The sequence below is a fragment of the Pyxicephalus adspersus genome, chromosome 3, assembly GCF_032062135.1.
Source record: "Pyxicephalus adspersus chromosome 3, UCB_Pads_2.0, whole genome shotgun sequence".
Classification (NCBI taxonomy): Eukaryota; Metazoa; Chordata; class Amphibia; order Anura; family Pyxicephalidae; genus Pyxicephalus; species Pyxicephalus adspersus.
The window spans coordinates 10,075,364-10,093,975 of record NC_092860.1 but is presented as its reverse complement, the minus strand read 5'-3'; the positions used below and the strand labels follow the sequence as shown (position 1 = coordinate 10,093,975).

At 40.8% G+C, this 18,612-nt stretch overlaps 1 protein-coding gene, 1 long non-coding RNA gene and 1 other non-coding gene across 5 annotated transcripts in view; 1 reads left to right on the top strand and 2 right to left on the bottom strand.

The window, feature by feature from the left end:
• LOC140325607 (uncharacterized) overlaps positions 1-18,612 on the bottom strand; it is a 31,499-nt gene that overhangs the window by 7,533 nt on the left and 5,354 nt on the right. The gene's annotated exons all lie outside the window — the stretch shown is intronic.
• Positions 5,995-9,168, top strand: RNF222 (ring finger protein 222). Of its 3 annotated transcripts, none has more exons than XM_072403532.1 (3): positions 5,995-6,695; positions 7,373-7,450; positions 8,238-9,168. In XM_072403532.1, the coding sequence occupies exon 3, from the start codon at positions 8,253-8,255 to the stop codon at positions 8,877-8,879; it is 627 nt and encodes a 208-aa protein (XP_072259633.1). In that variant the 5' UTR covers positions 5,995-6,695; positions 7,373-7,450; positions 8,238-8,252; the 3' UTR covers positions 8,880-9,168. The 3 variants fall into 3 exon arrangements, with proteins under 3 accessions (XP_072259633.1, XP_072259634.1, XP_072259632.1); XM_072403533.1 differs by having other exon boundaries at positions 7,342-7,450; XM_072403531.1 differs by lacking the exon at positions 7,373-7,450 and having other exon boundaries at positions 8,240-9,168.
• On the bottom strand, positions 16,585-16,691 carry LOC140327866 (U6 spliceosomal RNA). The gene has a single exon (XR_011920156.1). It is a non-coding gene; the product is annotated as a U6 spliceosomal RNA (small nuclear RNA).

Here is an 18,612-nt window from a genome sequence, read left to right as displayed (position 1 = left end):
TCACATTGTGCATACATGGCTGGCCACAATCAAATGTCTGTAGGTACCTTTGGATGGGAAAACATTCTGTATTGTGCTACCAGTTTTATCGCCTTTCAGCCTATTCATTCACAGGAAAAAGCCTTTATAAAAGCTGTGTAAGTTTGGGTGGGAGTTGGACACTGCACAGAGATTTTGGAATGAATGTATTTCTATATTCTATTGTTTATGTTCATCCAAGCATGACATAATAATACAGTATGAGAATATAAAACACAAAACGTGACCCTGTCATGGCACATCAAACCCATGTGTTTTATCAAACCAACACAGAACAGGTAAAGGGGAAAAGAACCTTATACTTCCAGTGGACCCATAGAGGTAGATAATATATTTAAAAGTCCATTGGAGCAATTCCAATATTGCTTGACAGGGCCGGGAAGATTCCCTTTACAGCTTGCAAGGGAGAAGGGAGCGCTATTGTACTGGGACCACCTAACAAACACCTAATACCGCTATAAAGCCAAAAAGGACCAGCCCGAACTGTGCTGACTGCAACAACTTATTGGCACCCTGCTACCACCATCCAAAACTCATAACAACATGGCTGGGCAAAATCCCAAATATTAAATATAAACAATTCCAAGGAGAAATATGTCACAAAAAAAGAGAAAGTAACTCCTCCAGTGACTACACAAAGATTACAGATCGGCCCCATACCTGGAGATGCAACAATACCCCAAAGACAGACAAAGAAAGGCAGAGCAATAAGTGGGAAAACAACAATGAGAAAGAAAAGATTGAGAGAGGATTAGCGATCCAGTTGATTCAGGTTGAGCTTTCACTATGTATTTGGTCACATAGAAATGTTTGCTCTGTCTGTCATGGAATGCCCTGGCAATCTGCCCATTTATTATTGCAGACGCAACTCCTATGTCACAGATAAAAGATAAATCTGACAGTACAAAATGTTATTATTCAGGGGCAAGTACAGAATTTTTACAGAGAATGAGATTGCAAATCTGCTAGCTATAAAACAGGAGATTTATCTTGTGCTAAATACAAGCGGAGTCATACCTAATGCATAGCCCATGCTGGGCCGTATCAAGTGCCATGCAGTGTACTTGCTGGCCATATCAGGTGCCATGTATACACTGAGCCATATCAGGTGCAATGCCATGTATATGCTGAGCCATATCAGGTGCATAGCACATGCTGGGTCATATCAGGTGCCATGTCATGTACATGCTAAGCCATATAAGGTATCATGCCATGTACATGCTGAGCCATATCAGGTATCATGCCATGTACATGCTGAGCCATATCAGGTGCTATGCTGTGTACATGCTAAGCCATATAAGGTATCATGCCATGTACATGCTGAGCCATATCAGGTGCATAGCACATGTGGAGCCACATCAGGTTCTATGCCGTGTACATGCTGAGCCACATCAGGTTCTATGCCATGTACATGCTGAGCCATATTAGGTGCTATGCCTTCCTGAGCTATATCAGGTGCCATATTGTGTACATATGGAGCCATATCAGGTGCATAGCACATGCTGAGCAACATTAGGTGTCATGTCGTGCACATGCTTAGTCATATCATGTGCTATGCCATGTACTTGCTGAGCCATATCAGGTATCATGCCATGTATATGCTGAGCTTTATCAGGTGCTATGCCATGTACATGCTGAGCCATGCTCTATATGCTTGTGGTCACATATTTCCCAAAGAGACATCTTTACAACAGTTAAAAAACCTTTATTTTAACATTTGAGAATTTTTTGTAAACTTTCCCCATTTTTTTTCCATTATTAGATGGTCACACAGTAGAAGAATGAGCTCTAAACTGCAAAAACAGACAGATATTACAAACTTTCCTGCTTAATGTTTATCAATTTGACCTATACTGTCGGATCACTGGAAAAACAACCAGAAATTGAGTTAACCCAACAAACATTGTACCGAGGATTAAAGACTGATTAAAGAGAGATTAAAAAAAACAAAAAGAAATGACACACTTATTGATATAATTATTTTTTATTTCCCCTTGTGATTGCATAAAACCACTCCTTAGAAGAATCCTTTCATTGTAATCCCAAGTTTGTTGCAAGCAGATCATCAAATGAGCAGAGAGAGTAAACCCAGATTTCATTCTCTGTTATGTTGCCCTATACCTGTACATACTTGTTTTACTTGAATCTATTTTGTTTGATGCAGAACATTGTGATGCCAGCTGCAAATAAACAAAGAAACTGAATACTTGAATAGATAAGACATTCCAGGTGGTTAGCCTTTCCCAGCCAATAGCTAACAGAGCTCCCACCTAGAGGATGTTCATCCTTCAGGGAACAGTAGAAATAATGCACATTATGGGCCTGATTTATTAAAGCTCTCCAAGGCTGATTAGGATAGATCGATGTTTCTCATCCAGGGTTACTCCAGAGATTGCTAAGGGTTCCTTGATCAATGGGCCTGATTTATTAAACCTCTCCAAGGCTTCATCAGTGAAGCTGGGTGATCCAGCAAACCTGGAATGAATTTCTTTAAAGTAATTTGCTATTTGTTAGCAAATTTTTACAATTCTGGACTAGATCCATTCCAGACTTTTTGGATCACCCAGGTTCACTGATAAAAGTGTATCCTCTCCAGCCTTGGAGAGCTTTAATAATTCAGGCCAAATGAGCAATCTGTTACTCCCAGGTCAGTTTAGGTGACACCAATGATCTCTATCTGTAAGGGTGACATTCTTCCCACTGACCAGCAAGAGGCGTTCTTTCCACTGACTACCACATTATTGTGTTTGAGCTGTGGATATAGTAATTATAGCAGGGAGTCCCTAAAGACATGAATATTTGTAATGTGAAAAAGGCTGGGATGGATTTTATTGGTAGAACCTAGTTGATCCAGCAAACCTGGAATGGATTTTTTAAAAAAGCACTTTCTAATAATTGGAAAAGGTTTTCAATCCTGGATCAGATCCATTCCAGGTTTGCTGAATCCTCCAGGTCCTCCCATAATAGTCCATCTTCTCCAGGCTTGGAGAGCTTTAAATCAAGCCCAGTAAGAAGGTAATTGTTTTATATCCTCACCAGCCAAAATCCAAAGCCAGCCATAAAATAATAGATGTTTTAATAGACTACACATACAATTTGCTAAAAATAAATAGAAATATATGAAAAACTATGGCAGAGTTGATAATGAAATATTGATTGAACTTTGATGGGAAGTGGACATTCTTCTGTCTATTAAAGGGGTTGGGCAAGATTGAGGGTAAAGGTTGCATAGCTTTGTATTGCATTGCAAAGTACAAAGCTTGTTGTGGCATCTGGCGCCATTCCGATATTCATTCATATTTCTGCAATATCGGGTGGGGCACAAATCAGGTAAAAAGGGAGATATTCATTATCATTTACCTGATGTGCAAAAATCAATTAGTGCATGACCAGCCTGAGAATGCCAATTTGATAAAATACCCAGATAGAGCTAGATTGTAACCTGGGTCCCTTTAAGCCCGTAGCCAATGTAACTGTCAGTGTTGGCTTTGTTTAATTTTCAGATAAATAACTTTAATACTTCCTTCCTGTCAGTTCAGGTCAATGATACTGCAGAAAGATCAGATTAGTACGTTGATCCTGGTACGGGTCAAAGCAAACAATCTGGGCAGCAATCAGACGTAAGGTTAGTGTTTACATTTCATATTACAGATTGCTGAATTCCATACAGCTCCGTGTCACAAATCTATACTGGGATAAAACGCCGGTCTAGACATATATAGGTATAGGTTATCCTATTAAATGTATGTAACACAAACATTCACGTGAATATGAAGTGTCTCAGTGATGTCACCAGTCTCTAGTGATCTGATTGGCTGTGTTCCCATGATTATGAAGTCTCTGTGATGTCACCGGTCTCTAGTGATCGGATTGGCTGCATTGTCATGACAAAGAAGCATCTCTGTGATGTCACAGGTCTCTAGTGACTGGATTGGCTGCGTTCTCACGAATTTTAAGCGTCTCTGTGATGTCTCTGGTCTCTAGTGATCGGATTGGCTGCGTTCTCTCGACAATGAAGCACCTCTGTGATGTCACAGGTCTCTAGTGATCGGATTGACTGCAATCTCATGAATACCAAGGGTCTCAGTGATGTCACTGGTCTCTAGTGATCTGACTGGCTGTGTTCTCATGACAAAGAAGCGTCTCTGTGATGTCACAGGTCTCTAGTGACTGGATTGGCTGCGTTCTCACGAATTTTAAGCGTCTCTGTAATGTCACCGGTCTCTAGTGATCGGATTGGCTGCGTTCTCTCGACAATGAAGCGCCTCTGTGATGTCACAGGTCTCTAGTGATCGGATTGACTGCAATCTCATGAATATCAAGGATCTCAGTGAAGTCACCGGTCTCTAGTGATCTGACTGGCTGTGTTCTCATGAATATGAAGCATCTCTGTGATGTCACAGGTCTCTAGTGATCGGATTGGCTGCTTTCTTATGAATATGAAGCTGTTCTGTGATGTCACTGGTCTCTAGTGATCAGATTGGCTGCTTTCTTATGAATATGAGTGATGTCACCGGTCTCAGAAAAACAACAACAAAGATGATAATTATCACCCATGTTACGAGTGCTTTCTCAGCTTTGTCTGACCCCTTTCAGAATGACAGCACTCCCATCATGGATGACTGGTGACAAGTCAGGTAAATTGTCTGTTTTGGTAGTATTGCCCTCCTCCTGTAATATCTCTTCCAGTTTTCTGGACCTGCTATGCTGAAAAGAGACAGACTTAGCCCATGCCATGGATTCTTGAACCTTGGAAGTCTTCAGGTTTATGAGCAGAAATGGGTGTCACCAGGTCTATGGCTTACCCTAAGGGATATATATACACACATACACAATAAAAGCAACAATCACATATTTGCTGCATTGCTCATGTGCTAACAAGAAACCAGCTGATAGGTAGAGAGAGCAGAGTGACTGAAAGATGAACCCATCCGTCTTCTGCTTCTCCTTTCACTGTCCAAACACAGGCTAGGGTAGGAACCAGAACCCAGAGAATCAGGTGCTGTGCGGCAAAGCCTGGTAAACCTCAAGACTGGACAAACAGCAATAAAAAATTCTTTGGCAAGTAATACAGCTCATATACTGTAATTCTTCTGTGTATTTAGCTGATTATTATTAGATTTATAGCTTATTGTTTACCAGTGAACAGTCCCTGGAAATGACTAAAATTCTGGCAGCCATTGTGATGAGAAAAGCTGGAAAAATTGGCTCCTAGCTGCATGCCAAAGCCACAGGCAAGAAACAGGTTAAGCAGCCTTCAGTGATTCACGTCAGATGATGCTGGACTGGGCGAGGAGCAAAATACCCTTCACTTAATACAGGAACCACCTTGCCCTCCTTGGCAGGATCAAAGTCTCCTCTCGCTTTTAGGGCATCCGGACAGGAGAGCTGCGAAAGCAAAAGTTCCACTCAACAGGTCCACTTGGAGTCTGTAGCAATTAAAGGTAAAGTCAAACTTTGGGGACTACATAAGGTATACCCTGTTGCTGTCTGCAGCCTTGAAGCCATCTTTCCTCATTGTGCAATGTGTAAAAGTTATTCTGTGACCAGAGGAGATGACTTACTGCTGCTTTGTGAGAGGGAACATATTAAAATTGCTCACAAATGCTAATTTGCTTTTAGTACAGGTTTCATTCTAATGCAAGAGTTGCAGGTACACCTGTCGTGCCTATCATGAGGGGTATCTTCCAATGCCTGTATTGATTTCCCAGGTCTATACACCTGCTGTGCCCAATATGAGGGGCTTCTTCCATCCCTATTCTGAGTTCCTAGGTCTAAACTCTTGCAGTGCTAATTGTCCCCCCCGCCATCCCTATGTTTAGTGCCTGGGTCTGCACACCTTCTGTGTCCATTATTACGGGGCTCCCAAATCCCTGGCAGATGCTTCTGACCTGAACTTGACCTCCTAAGCTGCCTTTGACCATGGATTTGAATGGAGATATTAAACCTACTTTAAATGAACCAAAACCTGTTGGCAGAGGGCCTTTAAATCACTAATCAAAGAGGCAAAACTATTTTCTGAATCAGTAACAAGCATGCTGGCTTATCTCAAGTCGGCAATCATTATGAGAAAAGTTCCTTAAAGTGGATCTAAACCCTAACTAGATGATATTTAGTTTGCTTTGTGCACTGAGTATCATTGACAATTGTCATGCTTTCTTCCATATTTAATTTACATCTCAGTGTTGCCGATTTCATGCAATCACTTTTTACCTACATGCACCCCAGCCCTGGCTGCATGGCATCATGGTGTGCTTCCCATTGGGGACCACACCTGTATAATATGTGTTGAAACAACAATCAAAGCCTATGTGACACCGCTGGAGAACTACTAGGAAGCAGAGCACTGTCACCCCATCACAGGAAGTGCTGCAGATCTACATTGATTAAAAATAACTTTTGAAATCACATTACCATTTTGAAGCTGAGATGAAGTTTTACTGGCTGGCCATAACTCTCTGCTGCAATATCTGCTAACTGGCATTTACAGTTTACATTCAGTGACCGCCATTGCCTGAGGTTTTCCTCGAGACAATACCAGGAGGATCCACTTGTTGACTTAACCTGTGCCAGGATCCAAAAACAACCATGGAATAGTTTTTTTCTGTGTGCGCTTTTTGTTCTGCAGGGCACTTCATGTTTATTAGTAAGATGAGGTAAGGATCATTCAGTTCTGTTTTTGTTTTTTTCCTAATTATAAATCCTGTAGTTGATAGTATTACAATAAAAGTGTAACCCCTGGTTCCTATCCTGTGGCCCCATGTCATTTTTTTTGTGCGGCCCTCCGAACCCCTCTATTTCTGTTATGCTGTATTTAGTTTTCCAGTGATATTCATCCCTTTGCTCTTGTTGTTTATAACTTACTGAGAAGAAGTCATTTGTAGGGGACTGTTTGAATACAAATAAGGAAGCATTGATCTAGAAAGGGGCTGTTAGCACAATGATCTTCAACAGTTTCCGGTAACATATAACTGTCTCTGACATGTCTGCAGTCTCTGATTATCTCTTGTAGTATGTCTTCATTCCATTACCATCTCCTGTCCAATTTCTGCAGTCTCTGACCCTCTCCTGTAATGTGTCTGCAGTCTCTGACCCTCTGTTGTAATATTCCTCCAGTCTCTGACCCTCTCCTGTAATGTGTATGCAGTCTCTGACCCTCTGTTGTAATATACCTGCAGTCTCTGACCCTCTCCTGTAAAATACCTGCAATCCCTGATCATCTCATGTAATGTGTTTGCAGTCTCTTACCCTCTCCTGTAATATACATGCAATCTCTGACCATCTTATTAAATGTGTCTGCAGTCTCCGACCATCTCCTGTGATATGTCTGCAGTCTCCGACCATCTCCTGTGATATGTCTGCAGTCTCCGACCATCTCCTGTGATGTGTCTGCAGTCTCTGACGCTCTCCTGTAAGATACCTGCAATCTCTGACTATCTCATGTAATGTGTCTGCAGTCTCTGAACCTTTTCTGTAATATACCTGGAGTCTTTGACCATCTCATGTAATGTGTCTGCAGTCTCTGACCATCTCCTGTAATGTGTCTGCAGTCTCCGACCCCTTCCTGTAATATACCTGCAGTCTCTGATCCTCTCCTGTAATATACCTGCAGTCTCTGACTATCTCCTGTAATGTGTTTGCAGTCTCTGATGTTCTCCTGTAATATACCTGCAGTCTCTGACCATCTCTTGTAATGTGTCTGCAGTCTCCGACCCCTTCCTGTAATATACCTGCAGTCTCTGACCCTCTCCTGTAATGTGTCTGCAGTCTCTGACCCTCTCATGTAATGTGTCTGCAGTCTATAGCCTTATATTCACTGGATATCATGTGCAGCCTTTTGCTGATGTCACATTTGAGCTTCCTTATATCACGAGTGAGTTGACCACCATTAATGTAAACCCTTAACAAGAGGCTTTTCTTATTTTCCACCTTTTCGGTTTGGTAAATATACCATTATAAGTGAATAATTATATTTGCTTTAAAGTGCAAAGAAAACCAAGAATCCTGGACCTATAATTGACATGGGCCATGAGTGTTGCTGAGTTCTTGAATTAGATTTTCGGATGCAGAAACTTCTCGCTTACCCCTCTCTTGCCTGATAAGAAGTTAACATCCATTGCACCTTTATGAGTTCCTCCTCAGTATGGATTTCCTGTTTGGGTTACCTTGGCACAAAATATTTTTTCCTTGTTTTTCAGAGGCAGAGGAGAGCCATGTCCAATGATGACAGCCCCAAAGAGATCAATGCCAACGAGTGCCCTGTCTGCTATGAACGCCTCCAAAACCCAAGTATATCAGAGCGGAGGTTGAGCTGCGGCCATTCCTTCTGCCATGACTGTTTGGTGAAGTATCTCATGACCGCCAAGAAGGAGGGCTCCATAAAAAAGAACATAATTTGTCCTCTGTGCCGCTATGTGACATTTCTAAGCAGCAGAGGTCTTATTCTACCTCCAAGGACAGGAGAACTCAACCAGATCCTGGAGGTCCCCGTCACTCCATCATGCATAAATCACTCTTCACTTTTTGGAAACCCCAACACTTTGATCATCCCCATCACAGAGACAAACGAGGCGGACAGCCCCCAGCTTTCCAGATGTACGTGCCTTGGAGACAACCTTGAGTCGGTAAACCATGCCTATGGTTCCCAAGTCTTTGTCATCAGCGATCAAGGACAACCAATGTATAACGAAGACGTAAGCACCCCTACATTAACCCCACATGTAGATGCAAGGGTCAACTGCTGTCGGTCACCATCTATAATCATGGTCCTGTTACTAATATTTCTTGTGGCTGTCTTAGCTGCAGTACTGCCATGGATACTCTTGGTCAAAAAAATGTGAAAGAATGTGAAAAAAGACTTTTCCATTTTATTGGGATAATCGTGAAAAACCTGACCGGTGGTATGGATCTGTTTCCATCTTTCACACTTTTTCACATGGCATGTGGATTGGTCTTGGTGAATAATTCTTAGCACAAGCACAAAACAAGGGTGTTCTGGGAATGAAAGTTTTGGACTGTTGTATGGTAACATGTGATGTTTCTTTAATTATTTATTTAAGTGTCTGATAGAAAAACTGGTTTTGTTTCACACAAGGAGCCACCAGATTATTAGTATGTTATATATATTATTATATATATATATATATATATATATACATATTACGCAGCCCTGTACATTAAATATAGGTTGCAAATGACAGACAGATACACAGGACACCTTGCCCCGAAGAGTTTACAATCTAGGAGGAGTGGGAAGTATTACGCAATAGGAGGGGGATGTGGAATGGTGGGAAGTAGTGAGGGTTTTAGAAGACCAGTAGGCAAGTTTGAAAAAATGGGTTTTGATTGCTTTTTAAATGAGCAGAAAGTAGGAGCAAGCCGAATAGGAGGAGGAAGACCATTCCAGAGAGTTGGGGCGGCTCTAGAAAATGCAATCCCTATTTAATGTACAGCGCTGCGTAATATGTTGGCGCTATATAAATCCTGTTTAATAATAATAATAATAATAATAAAAAGTGTCTGATAGAAAAACTGGTTTTGTTTCACACAAGGAGCCACCAGATTATTAGTATGTTATATATATTATTATGTAGCGCCAACATATTACGCAGCCCTGTACATTAAATATAGGTTGCAAATGACAAACAGATACACAGGACACCTTGCCCCGAAGAGCTTACAATCTAGGAGGTGTGGGAAGTATTACGCAATAGGAGGGGGATGTGGAATGGTGGGAAGTAGTGAGGGTTTTGGAAGACCAGTAGGCAAGTTTGAAAAGATGGGTTTTGATTGCTTTTTAAATGAGCAGAAAGTAGGAGCAAGCCGAATAGGAGGAGGAAGACCATTCCAGAGAGTTGGGGCGGCTCTAGAAAAGTCTTGGAGCCGTGCGTGTGATGAGGTTATGAGTGAGGAGGTCAGTAGTAGGTCACTGGAGGAGCAAAGAGAGCAGCTGGGGGGTATTTCTCTATCAGGTCAGAAAGGTAAGTGGGACAAGAACTGTGGAGGGATTTGAAGGCAAATCACAGGAGCTTGAATTTGATTCCCAGGTGAAATAGAAGCCAATGAGGAGAACTACAAAGAGATGCAGCAGAAGAGGAGTGGAGGGAAGGATGGATGAGTCTGGCTGCAGCATTCATGATAGATTGTAGAGGAGAGAGTCAGGTTAGTGGAATACCAGGAGGACTTGTTAGTTCTGAAGGCTCCAATAGGTTTCAGATAAATGGAGTAGTGTTGGAGAAAGACATCAGTCAGTTTTGGCGAGAAGAGAACCTGAATAGGCAAATGTCAGATCCCAGTAGCATGACTTCTAACCTTGAACAATACCATCATTGCATGTGCAAACACAAACCTATAAATACCCATTGTGCAGTGTATAGCCTGCTCATATTTTCTTTGGTGGTGTGCCATGTGGTGTCACAAGCACATTGGCTACACCCAACCCAATCCTTAATTTTTCTGCTTTGCACCAGGTTGTCTCAGACCTTTTTAGACCTTCCTCATGGGGCAACAAATGTCTTCTACTAGGGTGGTTTTTTAATGTGCGCCTCCTAGTGACAAAAACCAGCATTGGAGGTCACAGGGACTTTATGCTATGATGAAAAATGATTACAATGAAAAAGCACAGAGATCACAAAAACATTTTTCAGAATGAGCAGAGGAGGGCAGGAAGGCATTGGCTGCAGATGCCAAGTTGTAAAGAAAAAAAGCTGTGAAAATGATACAAAGTATCCTGTTTTTAGTGTATATACAAATGTTCATTTATATACCTTTGGGTCATGAAAAATCAGTGGCGGGCCAATAAATTCTTATTTTATTATCTAACCTGCAACAATAGATTCTACAGTTCTATATGCAATACAAATGTACCTTAAAGTCTGCATGAGAAAATCCCTGACATGTCACAGTATACATCTATTCTTGAGCTCCAATGACTTTACCTAGGTTGACTTGATTATTATTGATTATTATTATTGTTATTATTATTATTAATAAACAGGATTTATATAGCACCAACATATTACACGGCGCTGTACATTAAATAGGGGTTGCAAATGACAGACTAATACAGACAGTGATACAAGAGGAGAGGACCCTGTCCCAAAGAGCTTACAATCTAGTAGGTGGGGGAATTTACACACAATAGGAGGGGGACAGGTTGACTTGATGTAATCAGTCTGCTGCAGGCAGGAGAAAACAATTTCTCAGTCTCCTTTCCCTGGTGATCAGACTGCAACATTGTAACTGGTAGGAAGTCACATGATGAGAGGCTGCAGCTGGGCTGATCTGTGTCAGACATTTGTGAACACAACCAAGCACTGCATAGTGATCTACATCAGGGGTGTCAAACTCAAATACACAGCCAAGTCTATTGAAAAAATTGAAGACGTTTTTCCTTCTCATTGGATATAAAACCTTTTATTATAGAAACAAAGAGGTTTTGCTTAACATTCATCAATGTCGAACAAGCCTATAATAGAGAAATAGTACCACTGCTACATTTCCCTGTGTCTATAAAATAGTCCAATGTGGGTCCACGCATAGACAGAGTGGCCGCTTGTCTATAGACGCGAGTGATGCCGGCAATTGTAGTAGCGGCGCTATTTCAATGCAGCGGAGGGCCAGCTGCAATTCATATTTAGAAATCCTTTGGGGGGCCGAAAAATTCCTTTAGGTGGCTAAATTTGGCCCTCTGGCCAGAGTTTGACACCCCTGATCTACATGATCGTGTTTGAGCTGGATGAATATAGTGATCCTGGATGATGCCTAAATAAATATAGTGCCATCCTTCTGGAGCCAGTATAAAGCATTGTCAGGGAGAGTACTGTGATCACAGTGAGCGGTTATACATACACAATACCTATTCTATTGTATTTGATACTGAATTCACTTTAAGGCTCTTGCTACTTTCTTATACACAAGCAGAAATTGCATTGCATTGTGCCTGAAAATCTGTTCCTTATATAAACATAGGCTCATTGGCTCAGGCTTATATAAACAAGGGCTCTATTTATAAATGATTCCCCTGTCAATTCCACTGAAATTCACTGGCAGATGGTAGAATCTCTCTACTCATCTCCCTTCGGTTCCTATTAAAACAATGACTTGTTCTGCCACCTAGTGGCCAGTCAACAGTACACAACTGTCACAATAGGCAATGAAATGGAAATAAATTAGTTATATGTGTGAATTGACAGGGGAATCATTTTAAATAGAGCCCTATGGCTGTCTTCACTTTGTGTACCCACTGGGGTATGAGTAACATGACAATGCGGAAAGGCTATGTGTAATATTAATGGACCCTTACCAACCAATTACATATAACTATATAGGAAGATTGTTCCACGCTGTCCCTTTCCTTAATCCTATCCCTCTGTGTTCACTTCATGCACAGCTGTCCTTGTACTGAAACTCCAGAACTGTAAAAATGAACCCAATTACTTCAGTATGAAGCATCTTTAAAAAAATGGTTTTCTAAAGTAGCCACAGCAGGAGTAGAAAGCCAGCCAGCAGCTGCAGAAAGACCCTTGATCTCTGTGCAGAAGCTGTGACACCCCCTGCTGAGTCCAATCTAGAACACTCCAGCAAAGAGAAAGCTTTTCTGATTGAAGCACTATGCTGGAAGGATGGAGGGTATCAGACCTCTACAGAGAGACTACTGCTTCCTTTTATGGATTAGGAACCCTTCTTGCAGCTGCTGGCAGGGGGCAGACTTTTTTACTCAGGTTGTGGCTTTTTAAAAAAGACAGAAAATTTTAAAAAAATTAACACTGTTTTAATGCAACTGAAATATATTCACCTTAATAAACTAAGGATTTATTTGGTGACTAACATCAGATTTGTTTCTATTGATGTGTATTGTTGTGTGTGTTTTGGTATAAAATGATTGTAATTGGATGACAACTTCCCAGTAATAAGAGAATCCTGTAGGGCAGGATCAGAGTGACCCTTGCCAGGTCCGAACAGACTGAACGGCCTTATGTCTACATTCATTCTTCTGATCACAAAAGATCATTTCCAGCAACATAAATATAATGTAAGTACACAGCTTTATCACATTGGGACACCCCAAAATTATGAAGTGACCCCAAAAAGACGGCCAATAAGAACACGCTCTGACATCTTTATTTTACTTCACCCCCCAACACATTCAGGAATTTTTTACAGATTAACAAAGGTTATTAAAACTCATATACATAACCTCAGACCAGATTTATATTTAGGAGACACCTCCTTCTATATCATAACCTGCAGAGCCGTCCTGGAAGCACCTGGATGAGAGGGAAGGACAAGGGTGGTGCAGCTGTGCCAGGATGATTGATGTTACATCACCTGACCCAGGTACACCACCAATGGCTAACCTCATTCATTATTCCAAATTAATGTGAAAGCCATCAATAAAATCTCATTAATCATTAACATGTTATTGTCGTGTAAACTTTTAAAGTATTCAGCTTTCATGACAAATAAAAGTTGTTACATTGTTACTTTTAGGATATTGATCTGCATATTCCTAATGCCTGGGGCTACAATTCAGGCTCAGTTCAGAATGGTTTTCTTTGTAGCCACCCCATTGCCCTTTAGAGAGCTGAGACCACAAGTATGACTCCCCCATCTATGCTACACAATACAAGGAATCATGGGACATGTAGTCATTTAATAGGCAGGAGGAGCTGACATTGCAGCTGCTCTGCTGCCCTCTAGTGTTCAGACAGAAAACCACCAGCAGCTTCTACACAGATTGCATAAAGAACACTTTACTAAAGTTACTCCAATATAATCCTCATACATGATTGGCTCCAAGCACCTGAAACCCCAACATGAGACAGTGTGATCAGTATCCTTGCTGTCTTTCTGCTGTATGAGAATCTATAAAGCTTTAAGTCACATGGGGATGGATGCCATTGGCTGTAACTTAGAGCAGGCTCAGCTTGTGTTGCCCCCCCCCCAATCACAGGTAAATCCAACACGTTCCAGAATGGTAATGGTTCCAGCCAGATGACAGTCCTGCATTTTTCAATAGACATCTATTGTTTGATGCTTGCAGAGTACAGAACATCTTTTACGCTTTGTGTTTGAACATAAAACGAGTTCTCGCCTTTGCTTTTCTTACACCCAGACACAGAGTCTCACTTCTTTTGCTGCATCATGCAAAACAGATGGAAAAAAAAATATGGGACAAAGGCACTGAGCTTGGAACTCAGGAGTCACCAGCAGAGTCCCACCCTCCAATATCCACCCCTAGCTGGTGCAAAGGCCCAACCGTGTCCCTGTAGTGCTGCTTACCATTCAGCCAATCTGAAGATCAAAAGAAAGAGAAAAAAAAGCTGTATTTTTTTGGTAAAATGTACTTATATTGTAATATATTGTCATATGTATCACAATTATTAAAATTTACATAAATCAATTATGGTCTTTTCCCATTATATAGTCAAGGGTATAATCAGACTGATTCACTATACAGGGAGAATCCCTTGCTCACAAATAGCAAGAGTAACAGACACAATAAATGCTAACGTCTTTTGTCCCGATGTGTTTGGCCATTGGGCTTCTTTAGGGGATATGCAGAGATTTTCAGGCCATCCTGACTTCCCTAACAGTATGAACGACCCTGTTTTTATTACCTGGCTCCAGCACGGTATTTACCAAGCTAAGAATTTCATCAGGGATGGGTCTTGGGTCTCCTTTTTAGACTTGCAGGTTGACAACGATTACCAGTCCTAAAACTCGGTGCCACATACAGCTTATATATTTGTTGCAGTCACTACCGCATCCGTCTCAATCTACATGCACTCTCTTACGCTTGTAATTATCATATGTATACCAATGTCTGCTTTTAGACCAGGCCTCTGTTGCACCCCTTTTGTAGCCAAATGGGAATCAGATCTGGGTTTTCAATTTACAGAAGCTCAACAGGAACAAATTTTACATTTCAGCCACAAAGCATCTATTAGTAATAAATGCCAGGAGATTAATTAGAGCTAGTCCCCGGGTTAAGGACATCCGACATAGGATGACTTCTAGAAACAAACAGGACTTACATAAGAAATTTTTTGCAAAACACAGCTGAGTGTGAGCTCTTCTGCAAGCTCTTGTAACTCTTTAATGACCAGGACAAACTCTGCAGTTCTTTCTTTTTGCATATCAAAGCACAACTTGTTACAGAAGTTAATGAAGTTTTATTTTTCTTTGTGATTAACTCAGAGTGAGGATTTTATACAGTACCTGACAACACGCTGCCTAATAATATGTTGAGACAAACATCTGTCCTAACTGAATTTAATAAAATAATATACCTGTTCTGACTTACATACAAATTCAGTTTAAGAACAAACCTACAGATCCTATTTTGTATGCATCCCGGGGATTACCTGTATAAGGTTCTTATGAGATGGTACAGAACTCTAAACTGTAATGTAACTGTCACTGAGCAATACATACACACATACATACATACAAATATACCTCTGTCATATACCACAGTGCTGTACAAAGATCAGCGGGTGCACTCACATGAGTCTGAGTCATATGTATAGCAATTTTGGTTTAAATGTCTCAATGCGTTTCCAAGTGATTGTGGAGCATTGCAAGTTTTGTTGAAATGTCTCCATACGTTTCCTAGTAATGACATGCACACATATATACATCCAAATATAGTTCTGACATATATAAGACAGCGCTGTACAAAGATGACTGGTGCACGCACATGAGTCCCAGTCATATGTATGGCATGCTTGGTTTAAATGTCTCCATGCGTTTTCGAGTGATGGTGGAACATACATACATCCAATTTTATATATAAAGATTTATATAGCTCTGACATATACCATAGTGCTGTACAATGAAATACCCATCAGTCTCTGTAAAGAGGAGCCGACACTCTAATGTTCTCCCACAGTCACACACTAATATTATACATTTATATACCTCTGACATATACCACACCGCTGTACAAAGATCAGCGGTGTCATATGTCCAGCAAGTTTCATCTAACTGTCTCTATGCGTTTCTGAGTGACGGTGGAACATAGCAAGTATGGTTGAAATGCCTCTATGCGTATCCTAGTGATCAAATATAGCTCTGACAGATAGCACAGCACTGTACAAAGATCAGTATGTCTAGCAATTTTGGTTGAAATGTGTCGATGCGTTTCCTAGTGATGACATACACACATCCAAATATAGCTCTGACATATAGCACAGCGCTGTACAAAGATGACCGGTACACTCACATGACTCTCACTCATATGTATGGCAAGTTTGGTTGAATAAACTCCATGCGTTGTCGAGTCATAGTGGAACATACACACATACATACATACAATTTTATTATATATAGATATGTTTATTTTATTTGTATACCTCAAATAAATTTATTTTTAAAAAATGTAGAGATTTCATTTCTTGAGTATTGAAATTTATTTTTGCATTTTTTATTTTAATTATGGGGTTGAGCAGTTTTAAAATTATGAAATTTAGTAAAGAGCAAGAAAATATGGATTATATGTAATAATGGATTATTTGATTTTTGAATATTGACTATGGTGCAAAAAATATGGAACGCTTCACGAATTTGCGTGTCATCCTTGCGCAGGGGCCATGCTAATCTTCTCTGTATCGTTCCAATTTTAGTATATGTCCTGCCGAAGCGAGGACAAAGCAATGGAAGCCCTGATTGGTATATAACCCTCGCTACAACTGAGATATTGAAGTTATGGAGAGACTTACATTTATTTCTTTGAGGAGTAATATTTGTTTTTAAATCTGTACCAAATCTTCTTGTCTTTACACCACACTCCAACATTCCATAAGGATTGATAGAAATCTAATAGGATAATAATAGAGATTTTTTTATGGGAGAACTACTATGCAAATTAGTCAGCCGCAGAGTACTCTGGGAGCCTGCAGATCAACTCTAGAGTGTCAGTTTACCATTCAACCTAAGGAGTCCAATCCAAAACACTCCAATACAGAGAAAACTTTTCTGATTGCAGCACTATGCTGGGTAGGTTTAAGGTGGGGTTTTCATACCTTTGCAGAAAGACCACTGCTTCCTCTTAGGGATCAAGAGCCCTTCTTGCAGCTGCTGGCAGGGAGCAGACTTTTTTACTCAGAGGCAGCAAATTGTAAACCTTTTGTTTTAATGCACCTGAAATATATCCAGCTTAATAAATTGAGGATTTAATTGGTGATTATTATCAGAATTGTTTCTATTGGTGTATAATGTTCTGACTGGGTGTGTGTTTTTATATATATAAATGATTGTGATTGGCTGGCAATTTCCCAGTAATGTCAGAATCCTGTAAGGCAGGAAAAGAGCTGATCTTAAAGAGAAACTAAACTGAAAAGTGCCAAAAAATAAATAAAAAATGTATTTATCTTCAATCCTGCAGGGCAGTTTAATCCATCCGGGGGTGTCTTACATCGGGTCCCCCGTTGTCCCAGCATCCGTCCCTGAACTGGCTTCTCCCTGGTTCATCATCCTACGTCACCCGAACCAGGCGCGAGATGGGGTGACATAGAATGGAACAAAAACTTGCCAATCTCACTGCGCATGCTTGAGATCGGCAAATGTTTCTCTTTGCATTCGCGGGCATTCGCAGAAGGAGCACACAAGAACTACCTGGGACACATGTAGTAGGTAACCCGGAAGGCTTTGCGCTCCCATTCATTCTCGATCACCTATGTGATTGACCATTAGGGGGCGGTGCTGCACCACCCTTATTTTATTTTTTTTTTGTAAAAAAGGGTTTCGCCCTTCAAAAAAAAACAACAGAGTTTTTACCTTGTTTAAAAGGGTTTTCTACCCTTTTACGTAAAGAGAAATTTCTGAGTTTAGGTCTAAGTTTTAGTCTAATTCTCTTTTTTTGCAGGTGTTGCTGTTGTGTTCCAGGTTCTGGGTGGCACAAAATAGCTATGGGCATCTCACAGGCTGTTGGATGGTAAACCACTTCTATTTGGGATCCTCTTCCTTAAAAGAAGTTTAACAGCATTAAAGGCATTTTGGAAAATTTTGGGAGGAAGACGCACACTTGCACATGTGCTGTACCCTGCTGGTTCCTGTGCAAGACGACTACAAAGCTAAAATGCTACTATAGCAATTTTCAGGTTAAGTGACCCATTGGGGATGACGGTATCCTATGGGGGAGGACGCTGCACGGTGCCTCCCGCTTGTCACTCTCTCTTCCTAGACTGAACGGCCTTATGTCTCCTTTTATTCTTATGATCACAAAATATCATTTCCAGCAACATAAATATAATGTAAATTCACAGATTTATCACACTGGGACACCCCAAAAATATAAAGTGACCCGAAAAAGACGGCCAATGAGCCCTGACATCTTTATTTTACTTCACCCCCCTAACACATTCTGGAATTTTTACAGATTAACAAAATTTATTAAAACTCATATACATAACCTCAGACCAGGTTTATATTTAGGAGACACCTCCTTCTATAACATTACCTGCAGAGCCGTCCTGGAAGCACCCGGATGAGAGGGAAGGACAAGGGTGGTGCAGCTGTGCCAGGATGATTGATGTTACATCACCTGACCCAGGTACACCACCAATGGCT

Coding starts and splice junctions, on each gene's coding strand:
- RNF222 (XM_072403531.1), top strand. CDS start 6,676: ATGTTTATTAGTAAGATGAG. Junction 6,696..8,239: donor ATGTTTATTAGTAAGATGAG/GTAAGGATCATT, acceptor TGTTTTTCAGAG/GCAGAGGAGAGCCATGTCCA.